The sequence below is a fragment of the Gossypium raimondii genome, chromosome 12, assembly GCF_025698545.1.
Source record: "Gossypium raimondii isolate GPD5lz chromosome 12, ASM2569854v1, whole genome shotgun sequence".
NCBI classification, from domain to species: Eukaryota; Viridiplantae; Streptophyta; class Magnoliopsida; order Malvales; family Malvaceae; genus Gossypium; species Gossypium raimondii.
The window spans coordinates 33,784,976-33,796,634 of record NC_068576.1 but is presented as its reverse complement, the minus strand read 5'-3'; the positions used below and the strand labels follow the sequence as shown (position 1 = coordinate 33,796,634).

Here is an 11,659-nt window from a genome sequence, read left to right as displayed (position 1 = left end):
TACTTTATAACCCTGTTCTGGCGATGGAAACGGGTTATGGGTGTTACATCCAAAATGTGCCATAGCCATGGTCTTTCCACATATCTGCCACGCTGGCCTTTTCTCGTGTTTATTGTCTTAATTGATGTTATCAAAACAGCACCATAGGATCCATTATCATATCACATATTTTCCTGACACTCCGCTCGAACCCCCATATAGCCAACCATACTTTTTCATGCATCACTCAATTAATATAATGGACACATTTATACAAATTTCACTCATACCCTTAACAGAATCTTACTTCCCAACACATAATTTTGATATATGCATACCACACATCGTCATTTTCATCCAACACATCGTACATTTCAATACATACATACATACATACATACATACATACATACATACATACATTTTAATATCTCGATTCTGGGCCTAGTCGGAACAGTAGTTTCGGGACCACAAATCTGACGAGAGAAAATATGATTATCATTATATTTTTATGGTCTACGATTTCAAGGAAAAATTTCATAAAAATTTCGTTTGAAAATTTCGACGTTTGGGCACTCAATTTAGTCAAAAGGACTAAATTGTAAAAAAGTGCAAAAGTTGAGTTCTACATGTTAGAAGTGTCTAATTGTTATGAAATTATAAATTGGGGGTCCTTATATGGTAATTAGACCATTAGTTAATTGATGAACAAAAATAGACATAAGAAATGGGTGAAATAGATTTTTTTAAATGGGGGCAATTTAGTCATTTAGTAATAAAAAGAATTAAAAAGGGAAAAAGATGGCAAAATGTGCTCATCTTCTTCATGGTGAACGAAATCAGCAAGGGGGAAGCCATAGTTAGGGTTTTTAAGCTTCCAAGCTCAATAGTAAGTGATTCCAAGCCCCGTTTTTAATGTTCCTTACGTTTTTGAAGTCCCGGTAACTTAATTTAGCTTATTCTAGCAATAATTTAACCTAGGGTTTATATTTGGAAAAATGCCCATAGGTGAAAAGTGTGTGCTAGAGTGAGAATTTTATGTTGTCATAGAAGGGAAAAATGTTCAACATGTCATAAAACATAAGAATAAGAGATGAATTTTAATTTTCGAGCTTAGGGACAAAAGTGTAAATATGTAAAAGTTTGGGGGCAAAATTGTAATTTTTTAAAAAGTTGGGTGGAGGACTATTTTATTAAATGTGAACATTAAACAAGTTAAATTTGCTATTATAGATAAAGAAAGACGAGAAGACTACCTCAAACGGGGAAAAGAGAAGATAGTTGAGTAAATTGCAAAATTACGATATTTTGCACCGAGGTAAGTAAACATGTGATTTAATGCATTATTTTGATATTATTCAATATATGTTGGGATTTAATAGAATATAGAATAAATATTCGGCAAGATCCTAAAAATGTGGTTAAGTTGGGAAAGGTGGTAAAATATTGAAAATATGAGTTCCGGTTGAACACTCGGAATAAGTCGGAGTACATTGAATGTAAAGGGGGTTGCTAAGTGCTGATTCCCCCAAGGGGTTGCTAAGTGCTGATTCCACCGTATCTTTGAATATAAAGGGCGTTGCTAAGTGCTGATTCCCCGATTCATTGGTGGTTGCTAAGAGCTGATCCCACCGTATTTTAAATGTGAAGGGGGTTGCTAAGTGCTGATTCCCCCAAGGGGCTGCTAAGTGCTGATTCACCGAATAATTGGTGGTTGCTAAGTGCTGATTCCACCATATCTTTGAATGTGAAAGGGGTTGCGAAGTGCTAATTCCCCGAATCACTGGTGGTTGCTAAGCGCTGAATCCACCGATAACGGTTAACATTTCGAGTGTTCAATGAGTAAACTGGGAAGGTGAATATTTATATGTGGTGGACAAGTTTATGGGAGGAATATTGTGTTTGATACTTAATCGACCCATGTATAAGATGGGAGGAAATATCAAAAATACAAAAGAAACAATTTAAATACAAAACTGTTTTGAACAACAGCAGTTGGGCAACTTTGAAAAATCACCATAAATGGTGAAAAATGAATTAGAGGTTGAATAATATATGAAATTTAATCTGAATGAGTCTATTTTCATATGAAAGAAACATAGAAAGCAAAAGAGTTGTATATTTGGGGATATTTGAATTTATTTGAGACAGGGTTGGATTGATTTTGAAATCCCCTGTTCCAAATTTGGAAAATCACCAACAATTATAAAAAAATAATTATGGCCTGAAATTTATGTTACTGGATTCCTTAATGAGTCTATTTTTAATATAAACAAACAATAATATTTTTCAATTTTTTTACAGGGAGTTAATTAAATTTTAGTAAAGGGAGGTCCGAACCGTCGGGCAGTGAACCAATGGAATATATAAAGAATAAACTGTACTAATTGGATAAATAAAAAATTCTGAAAATTTTATGGTGGAAAGGTATACGAGTCTAGTTTTGGGGAAAATTTACGGAACTTAATTTTGAGTCCTGTAGCTCTAGACAAAAATAAATTAGCGTCTGTGACGCAGAAAGACAGTTTGCTGGAAATTAAACGAGCCTTGAAATTTATGTATGATTAAAATTATGTTACTATGTAATCATGTGAGGAATTTATTTATTTGTCATATGTTTACTTACTAAGCTATATGCTTACTCGTTTTTATATTTCCTTGATTATAGTGACATCAGCTAGCTCGAAATTTGGACGAAGTCAGGAAATCATCCACACTATCATCAACTTTTTGGGTATTTTGTAATTAATATTTTTGAAATATGGCATGTATAGATGACTTTATGTGATGTGGTATAAATATATATAGTATTGATCGGTTTAATATGTTGGTGATTATTAATGGAAAAATTATGTCTGAACATATATCTGTAATTGGTTGAAAATATTGAAGTTGTTTGAAATTATTTTTGGAAAGTTGCAGGGGGTTTTATGTAAAAAAAGTAGAAATGCTGCCGAATTTTTTATAAAAAAATAATTTATAAGTGTTTGAGTTCTAGTAATACCTCATACTCTATTTCGGTAAGGAACACGGCTAAAGGGTGTTACATTTTAGTGGTATCAGAGCTACGGTTTAGCCAGTTTTCGGACTAATAAAATATGTGTGAAATTCAATCTATACATGCCATAATTATATTGTGATAGTGTGATGATTTCTAACAATTTAAAATTTTGTTTTATATAGTAAATGGATCCTGACCGAAGTGTGACAGATGATGTTGAAAGTATCGCGCCGGCTCCCGCACAAGGGACCGCGCATGAAGAAAGTATACATGAGACGCATAGTCAGAATGAGGCTCGGGAAGCCTTCCTTCGAATGATGAGTAATTGGTACACAGAACTTGTTCGTGCAAATCCGAATGCTCTACCTCCTCTACCCCCTCCTATTCCTCAACTGGTCCCCGTAGCTCCACAAAGTGTTGATTTCGTGAGATCAAGGAAACCTCCCGTTGACAAAATCCGAAAGGATGGAGCTGAAGATTTCAGGGCTAATGTTGATGATGATCCAGATTAAGCAGAGTTTTGGCTTGAAAACACTATTCGGGTATTTGATGAACTATCTTGTACTTCTGATGAATGTTTGAAATGTGTTGTGTCTTTACTGAAGGATTCAACATACCGTTGGTGGAAAACATTAATATCGGTGGTTCCGAAAGAAAGAGTTACTTGGGACTTCTCCCAGGAGGAATTCAAAAAGAAATATATAAGCCAGCGGTTTATTGATCAGAAACGCAAGGAATTTCTTGAGTTGATGCAGGGTCGGATGTCTGTGGCAGAATATGAAAGGGAGTTTGTTAGGCTCAGCAAATATGCCCAGGAATGTATGCCCACGGAGGCCATTCTGTGTAAAAGATTTGAAGAGGGGTTAAATGAAGATATTAGATTGTATGTTGGGGTTTTAGAGTTGAAAGAATTTGTAGTACTGGTTGACCGAGCTTGCAAAGCTGAAGAACTGAGTAAAGAAAAGAGAAGAGTGGAGATGGAAGCTTGAGATGTAAGAAAAAGGTCAATGAGTAGAACATTTCAATCCCAAATAAAGAAGCTTAAAAGGATGGATCCACGACCAAGTGGTTCAGCTGGGTATTCACGTAGAGACCGAGGGAGGTCATATTCTGAAGCTAAAACTCAAGCTACCTTAGTGGCAAGTGTGGGCAATGTGGGGAATACTAGATCTGAGTGTCGACAGTGTGGCCGGTGACATGCTGGTGAGTGTTGGGGATTTAGACGAGCCTGTTTCAGGTGTGGTTCTCAAGAACACTATATAAAAGATTGCCCTGAGAGAATAAAGGAAGGAAGATTGCAGAGAGCTGGATCGGGTGACATTGTCAGTAGAGGTAGACCACCGAGGAATACTGGGAGCAAAGTCAGTGGTAAAAGCGTGGCGAAAGATACAACTGGGAGATCAGAAACTAGAGCGCCTGCCAGAACTCATGCCATACGTGCTCGTGAGGATGCATCACCTCTTAACATGATTACTGGTACATTTTCTCTTTATGATATTGATGTTGTTGCTTTGATTGACCCTGGGTCTACTCATTCATATGTATGTGTGAATTTAGTATCTAGTAAGAAATTGCCTGTTGAAAATACTTAATTTGTGGTTAAAGTATCAAATCCTTTAGGCAAATATGTCTTAGTCGATATGGTTTGCAGGAATTGTCCTCTGATGATTCAAGGTCACTGTTTCCCGGTTAATTTGATGTTGTTATCATTTGATGAGTTTGATGTTAATTTGGGGATGGATTGGTTGATATTGCATGATGCCAAGGTAAATTGTAGACAGAAAATCCTTGAATTGAAGTGTGAAAACGGTGAAATTCTCTGGGTTGAAGCAGAGGAGCCGAATAAACTGCCTATAGTGATTTCGCACATGTCTGCTCAAAAATACTTGAGAGAAGGATGTGAAGCCTATATTGCTTATGTGTTGAATACTAGTATAACTGGGTCGAAGCTTGAACCAGTGCCGGTAGTTTGTGAATTTTCGGATGTATTTCCAGAGGAATTACCTGGGTTACCTCCGATTAGAGAAGTGGTGTTTGCTATTGACTTGTTACATGGTACTGTGCCGATTTCTATTGCTCCGTATCGGATGGCTCCGACTGAGTTGAAAGAATTAAAAGCTCAATTACAAGAGTTTACAGATAAAGGATCTGTGAGACCGAGTTTTTCTCCCTGGGGTGCTCCTGTTTTATTTGTGAAAAAGAAATACGTCTCTATGAGACTTTGTATTGATTATCGTTAGCTCAACAAAGTGACTATAAGGAACAAGTATCATTTGCCAAGAATTGATGATTTGTTTGACAAACTAAAAGGAGCAACAGTGTTTTCAAAGATTGATCTAAGGTCTGGTTACTATCAGTTGAGAGTTAGGGAGTCCGATGTGCCAAAAACCGCTTTCAGAACGAGGTATGGACATTATGAATTTCTGGTAATGCCTTTTGGGTTGACTAATGCTCTGGCTATTTTTATGGATTTAATGAACTGAATTTTTCGATCGTATCTGGATAAGTTTGTGGTGGTGTTCATAGATGATATTTTAGTTTATTCTCGGGATGAATTTGAGCACGTCAAACATTTGAGAACTGTGTTACAGATTCTGAGAGGGAAGAAATTGTATGCTAAATTCAGCAAAAGTGATTTTTGGCTTCGTGAGGTCGAATTCTTGCGACATATAGTTTCAAGTGAAGGTATTCAGGTTGATCCAAGCAAAATTTTAGCAATTGTTGATTGGGAGCCACCAAAGAATGTGAACGAGGTTAGAAGCTTTCAGGGCTTAGCCAGGTATGACAGACGGTTTGTCAAGGGATTCTCGATGATTGCCTCTCCTATGACTAAGTTACTGCAGAAGAATGTCAAGTTTGAATGGACCGATAAATGTCAACAAAGTTTTGAGAAATTGAAGGCATTGTTGGTGCAACCTGAGTCAGGGAAGGAGTTTGTAATTTACAATAATGCATCGTTGAATGGTCTTGGGTGTGTGTTAATGCAAGAGGGCAAAGTAATAGCTTATGCTTCGAGATAGTTGAAACCACACGAGAAGAATTATCCGACGCATTATTTAGAATTGGCTGCCATTGTTTTTGCTTTAAAATTTTGGCGTCGTTATCTGTATGGTGAGAAATGTCAAATCTTCACTGATCATAAGAGTTTGAAGTATTTACTGAATCAAAAAGACTTGAATTTGCGACAACGAAGATGGCTCGAGCCAATAAAAGATTATGAGCTAGTGATTGATTATCATTCTGGAAAAGCTAATGTTATTGCAGATGCCTTGAGCAGAAAATCTTTATTTGCTTTGAGAGCTATGAGTACGAGATTAATTTTATCTAATGATGGTTCAATTTTGGCTGAATTGAGGGCTAGACCGTTATTCCTTCAGCAAATTCGAGAAGCACAAAATAATGACAGTAAATTGCAAGCCAGGAGAGCTCAGTGTGAAGCAGGTGTTGACTCAGATTTTCAAATTGGTTCAGATGATTGCCTGATGTTCCGGGATAGAGTATGTGTACCGAGAAATGATGAGTTAATTCGGACCATTTTATGTGAGGCACATAGTGGTGATTTCTTAGTCCACCCAGGTAGTGTGAAAATGTATAATGATTTGAAGAAATTCTATTGGTGGCCGGGTATGAAAAAGGATATCTCAGAATTTGTATCAAAGTGTTTAATTTGTCAACAAGTGAAAGCTGAGCATCAAGTATCATCGGGTTTACTTCAGCCGATAATGATTCCAAAGTGGAAGTGGGACAGTATCACGATGGATTTTGTGACAGGATTGCCTTTAACTCCAAAGAAGAAGGATGCTATTTGGTTAATTGTTGATATACTGACAAAGTCAGCCCATTTCATTCCGGTACGCATTGATTACTCACTTGACAGGTTGGCGGAGTTATATGTTGCTGAAATAGTGAGATTACACGGGGTGCCTAAGTTTATTATATCAGATAGAAATCCGAGGTTTACATCGAGGTTTTGGATAAAGTTGCAGGAAGCTTTGGGTACAAAATTGAACTTTGGTATTGCATTCCATCCGTAAACTGACGGCCAATTAGAAAGAGTGATTCAAGTTCTTGAAGACATGCTCCGGTGTTATATTTTAGAATTTGAAGGCAGTTGGGAGCAATATCTACCATTGGTTGAATTTGCTTACAACAATAGCTATCAGTCAAGTATACGAATGGCACCGTATGAAGCATTATATCGGCGTAAGTGTAGAACTCCTTTATATTGGACTGAACACGGTGAAAACCAGATTCATGGAGTTGACTTGGTGAAAGAAACTGAAGAAAAAGTGAAAATAATATGTGACTATTTAAAAGCTGCTTCAGATCGGCAAAAGTCATATGCGGATTTAAAGAGGAAAGAAATTGAGTTTCAAGTGGGTGATAAAGTGTTCTTGAAAGTATCTCCATGGAAGAAGATTCTGAGATTTTGTCGTAAAGGCAAATTGAGTCCACGTTTTATTGGACCGTATGCAGTTATTGAAAGAATTGGACCTGTGCTTATCGGTTAGCTTTACCGGTAGAGTTGGAAAGGATACATAATGTATTTCATGTATCGATGTTGCGACGCTATCGTTCGGATCCTTCACATATAGTTTCTCCTACAGAGATTGAAGTTCGATCGGATATGACTTATGAGGAGGAACCGATAAAGACTCTGGCTCGAGAGGTCAAATAGTTAAGGAATAAAACCGAAAGTGTTGTGGCAAAAACATGGAATGGAAGAGGCTACGTGGGAACCGGAGGAAGTTATGAGGAAACAATATCCAAACCTCGTTTTCGGTAAGATTTTCGGGGACGAAAATCCCTAAAGAGGGGAGAATTGTAATAGCTCGATTCTGGGCCTAGTCGAAACAGTGGTTTCCGGACCACAAATCCGACGAGAGAAAATATGATTATCATTATATTTTTACGGTCTACAGTTTCATGGAAAAGTTTCATAAAAATTTCATTCGAAAATTTCGACGTTTGGGCACTCAATTTAATCAAAAGGACTAAATTGTAAAAAGTGCAAAAGTTGAGTTCTACGTGTTAGAAGTGTCTAATTGTTATGAAATTATAAATTGGGGTTCCTTATACAGTAATTAGACCATTAGTTAATTGATGGACAAAAATAGACGTAAGAAATGGGTGAAATAGATTTTTTTTAAATGGGGGCATTTTAGTCATTTAGTAATAAAAAGAATTAAAAAGGGAAAAAGATGGAAAAATGTGCTCATCTTCTTCATGGTGAACGAAATCAGCAAGGGGGAAGCCATTTTTAGGGTTTTTAAGCTTCCAAGCTCAATAGTAAGTGATTCCAAGCCCCGTTTTTAATGTTCTTTTACGTTTTTGAAGTCCCGGTAACTTAATTTAGCTTATTCTAGCAATAATTTAACCTAGGGTTTATATTTGGAAAAATGCCCATAGGTGAAAAGTGTTTATTTTTCTGTTTTATGGTGGAATATGAAGCTAGAAATTATGTTAAACAACTTTTGCTAAGCGATTTTAAACGAAAACGGGTAAATTGACATAATCGGTAAAAATACCTAATCTTCAAAAGTGTGTGCTAGAGTGAGAATTTTATGTTGTCATAGAAGGGAAAAATGTTCAACATGTCATAAAACATAAGAATAAGAGATGAATTTTAATTTTCGAGCTTAGGGACAAAAGTGTAAATATGTAAAAGTTTGGGGGCAAAATTGTAATTTTTCAAAAAGTTGGGTGGAGGACTATTTTATTAAATGTGAACATTAAATGAGTTAAATTTGCAATTATAGATCAAGAAAGACGAGAAGACTACCTCAAATGGGGAAAAGAGAAGATAGTGGAGTAAATTGCAAAATTACGATATTTTGCACCGAGGTAAGTAAACATGTGATTTAATGCATTATTTTGATATTATTCAATATATGTTGGGATTTAATAGAATATAGAATAAATATTCGGCAAGATCCTAAAAATGTGGTTAAGTTAGGAAAGGTGGTAAAATGTTGAAAATATGGGTTCCGGTTGAACACTCAGAATAAGCCGGAGTACATTGAATATAAAGGGGGTTGCTAAGTGTTGATTCCCCGACTCATTGATGGTTGCTAAGTGCTGATTCCACCGTATCCTTGAATATAAAGGGGGTTGCTAAGTGCTGATTCCCTGATTCATCGGGGGTTGCTAAGTGCTGATTCCACCGTATCTTTGAATATAAAGGGGGTTGCTAAGTGCTGATTCCCTGATTCATTGGTGGTTGCTAAGTGCTGATCCCACCGTATTTTAAATGTGAAGGGGTTTGCTAAGTGCTGATTCCCCCAAGGGGCTGCTAAGTGTTGATTCCTCGAATCATTGGTGGTTGCTAAGTGCTGATTCCACCATATCTGTGAATGTGAAAGGAGTTGCTAAGTGCTGATTCCCCAAATCACTGGTGGTTGCTAAGTGCTGAATCCACCAATAACGGTTAACATTCCGAGTGTTCAACGAGTAAACTAGGAAGGTGAATATTTATATGTGGTGGACAAGTTTATGGGAGGAATATTGGGTTTGATACTTAATCAACCCATGTATAAGATGGGAGGAAATATAAAAAATACGAAAGAAACAATTTAAATACAAAACTGTTTTGAACAACAGCAGTTGGGAAATTTTGAAAAATCACCATAAATTGTGGAAACTTAAATAGAGGTTGAATAATATATGAAATTGAAGTTGAATGAGTCTACTTTCACATGAAAGAAACAAAGAAATCAAAATAGTTTTATATTTAGGGTTATTTTAATTTATTTGAGACAGGGTTTGATTGATTTTGAAATCCCCTGTTCCAAATTTGGAAAATCACCAAAAATTATAAAAAAAATAATTATGGCCTGAAATTTATATTCTTGGATTCCTTAATGAGTCTATTTTAATATAAACAAACGAGAATATTTTTTAAATTTTTTACAGGGAGTTAATTAAATTTTAGTAAAGGAAGGTCAGAACCGTCAGGCAGTGATTTAAGGGAATATTTAAAGAATAAACTGTACTAATTGGCTAAATAAAAAATTTTGAAAATTTTATAGTGGAAAGGTATATGAGTCTAGTTTTGAGGAAAATTTACAGAACTTAATTTTGAGTCCTGTAGCTCTAGACAAAAATAAATTAGCATCTGTGACGCAGAAAGACAGTTTGCTGGAAATTAAACGAACCTTGAAATTTATGTATGATTAAAATTATGTTACTATGTAATCATGTGAGGAATTTATTTATTTGCCATATGTTTACTTACTAAGCTATATGCTTACTCGTTTTTATTTTTCCTTGATTATAGTGACATCAGCTAGCTCGAAATTTGGACGAAGTCAGGAAATCATCCACACTAGCATCAACTTTTTGGGTATTTTGTAATTAATATTTTTGAAATATGACATATATAGATGACTTTATGTGATGTGGTATAAATATATATATAGTATTGCTCGGTTTAATATGTTGGTAATTATTAATGGAAAAATTATGTTTGAACATTATCTGTAATTGGTTGGAAATATTGAAGTTGTTTGAAATTATTTTTGGAAAGTTGCAGGGGGTTTTATGTAAAAACAAGTAGAAATGCTACCAAATTTTGTATAAAAAAAATAATTTATTAGTGTTTGAGTTCTAGTAATATTGCATACTTTGTTTCGGTAAGGAACATGAGTAAGGGGTGTTACATACAGACATACATACATACAACTCCTCAAAAAGATATGCTCATCTACATAGACATCAACCATACAAAAAATATCATAAAATATCGCGTAGAAGTTAGGTCTAAAGACTCATTAGAGACCTACTTTTACCTCAACTTGGAGCTTCTATTTCAATTGTCCTTCCTAATCCAGTAGCAGCAACTGGTTACAAGGTCATGAAATTTCCATTAGAATCCTTATTTACAGATAGTTTACTAATGTTTCAACTACGTGTGACCCCATGTAGGGCCTTTCACTTACACCCTACTGTTCTTACATATTTTAACATCCTTGCTCATCAACAATCCTAACTTACAGGGCTATATGACTTAGTAGAAGGTTGAATCATCCACTAATCAAACTCGGTCTTAGCTCTATCTTAACGAAGTAGAAAAGAGCATTTAGATTAGAAAGAATAACCTAAACATTGAGTAGAAAAAACATCTAGAATGTCTCCCTCCCTTCAATAAATATACTCTTGGTCCCCCATATTTCCCCACCAAATCTAGGGGTAGGTAAAAGAAAATTCGGTGAAGATCTACTTTACTGTTGGCCAGTCATGGGAAGGGTCAATTCAATCCAAGTGACTCTAAACTAATCCCATTACAAGAACCAACTTGAACAGTGCTCATGCAAACCGAGCATACTATATTTTGGCGATGATTGGCGTGGTCTTAAAGACAATAAAGTCTCCTACAACTTTCTCATACACTTGGTAGGCTCTTAGTGCTCAGCCAAAACTTTGAGGCGTACTCTTTCTTGGGCGTATTCTTTCTTCACTTGAAGACGCCCTATAATTAAATCCTTAAATACTGCCATCAGGCAGATGCTTAGATGTTAGTATGCGCTAATACTCTACTTAGTCGAAAAATCAGGATGGTGGATTATACTACAATAGTGGGCAAAAACAATTTACATATATACTTTACTCACCTTTTTGGATTCGCCGCTTTTGGAGTGTGACATATTCTTTTTTTTTAAAAAGGGGCTTATATATCCCACG

The 11,659-nt window shown here is 35.8% G+C and overlaps 1 protein-coding gene across 1 annotated transcript; it reads left to right on the top strand.

The window, feature by feature from the left end:
• The first annotated feature begins 4,029 nt into the window (after positions 1-4,029).
• On the top strand, positions 4,030-7,252 carry LOC128035493 (uncharacterized). Its single transcript, XM_052625240.1, has 7 exons — positions 4,030-4,172; positions 4,218-4,456; positions 4,814-5,130; positions 5,572-5,665; positions 6,245-6,556; positions 6,659-6,857; positions 7,231-7,252. The coding sequence occupies exons 1-7, from the start codon at positions 4,030-4,032 to the stop codon at positions 7,250-7,252; spliced, it is 1,326 nt and encodes a 441-aa protein (XP_052481200.1).
• Positions 7,253-11,659: the final 4,407 nt, after the last annotated feature.

Bases quoted from the DNA above. Each gene is read 5' to 3' on its own strand.
- LOC128035493 (XM_052625240.1), top strand. From the start codon at position 4,030: ATGGATCCACGACCAAGTGGTTCAGCTGGGTATTCACGTAGAGACCGA. The intron at 4,173-4,217 runs GTGACATGCTGG...AGCCTGTTTCAG, and splicing joins GAGTGTCGACAGTGTGGCCG to GTGTGGTTCTCAAGAACACT. The intron at 4,457-4,813 runs GTACATTTTCTC...GGGTTGAAGCAG, and splicing joins ACCTCTTAACATGATTACTG to AGGAGCCGAATAAACTGCCT.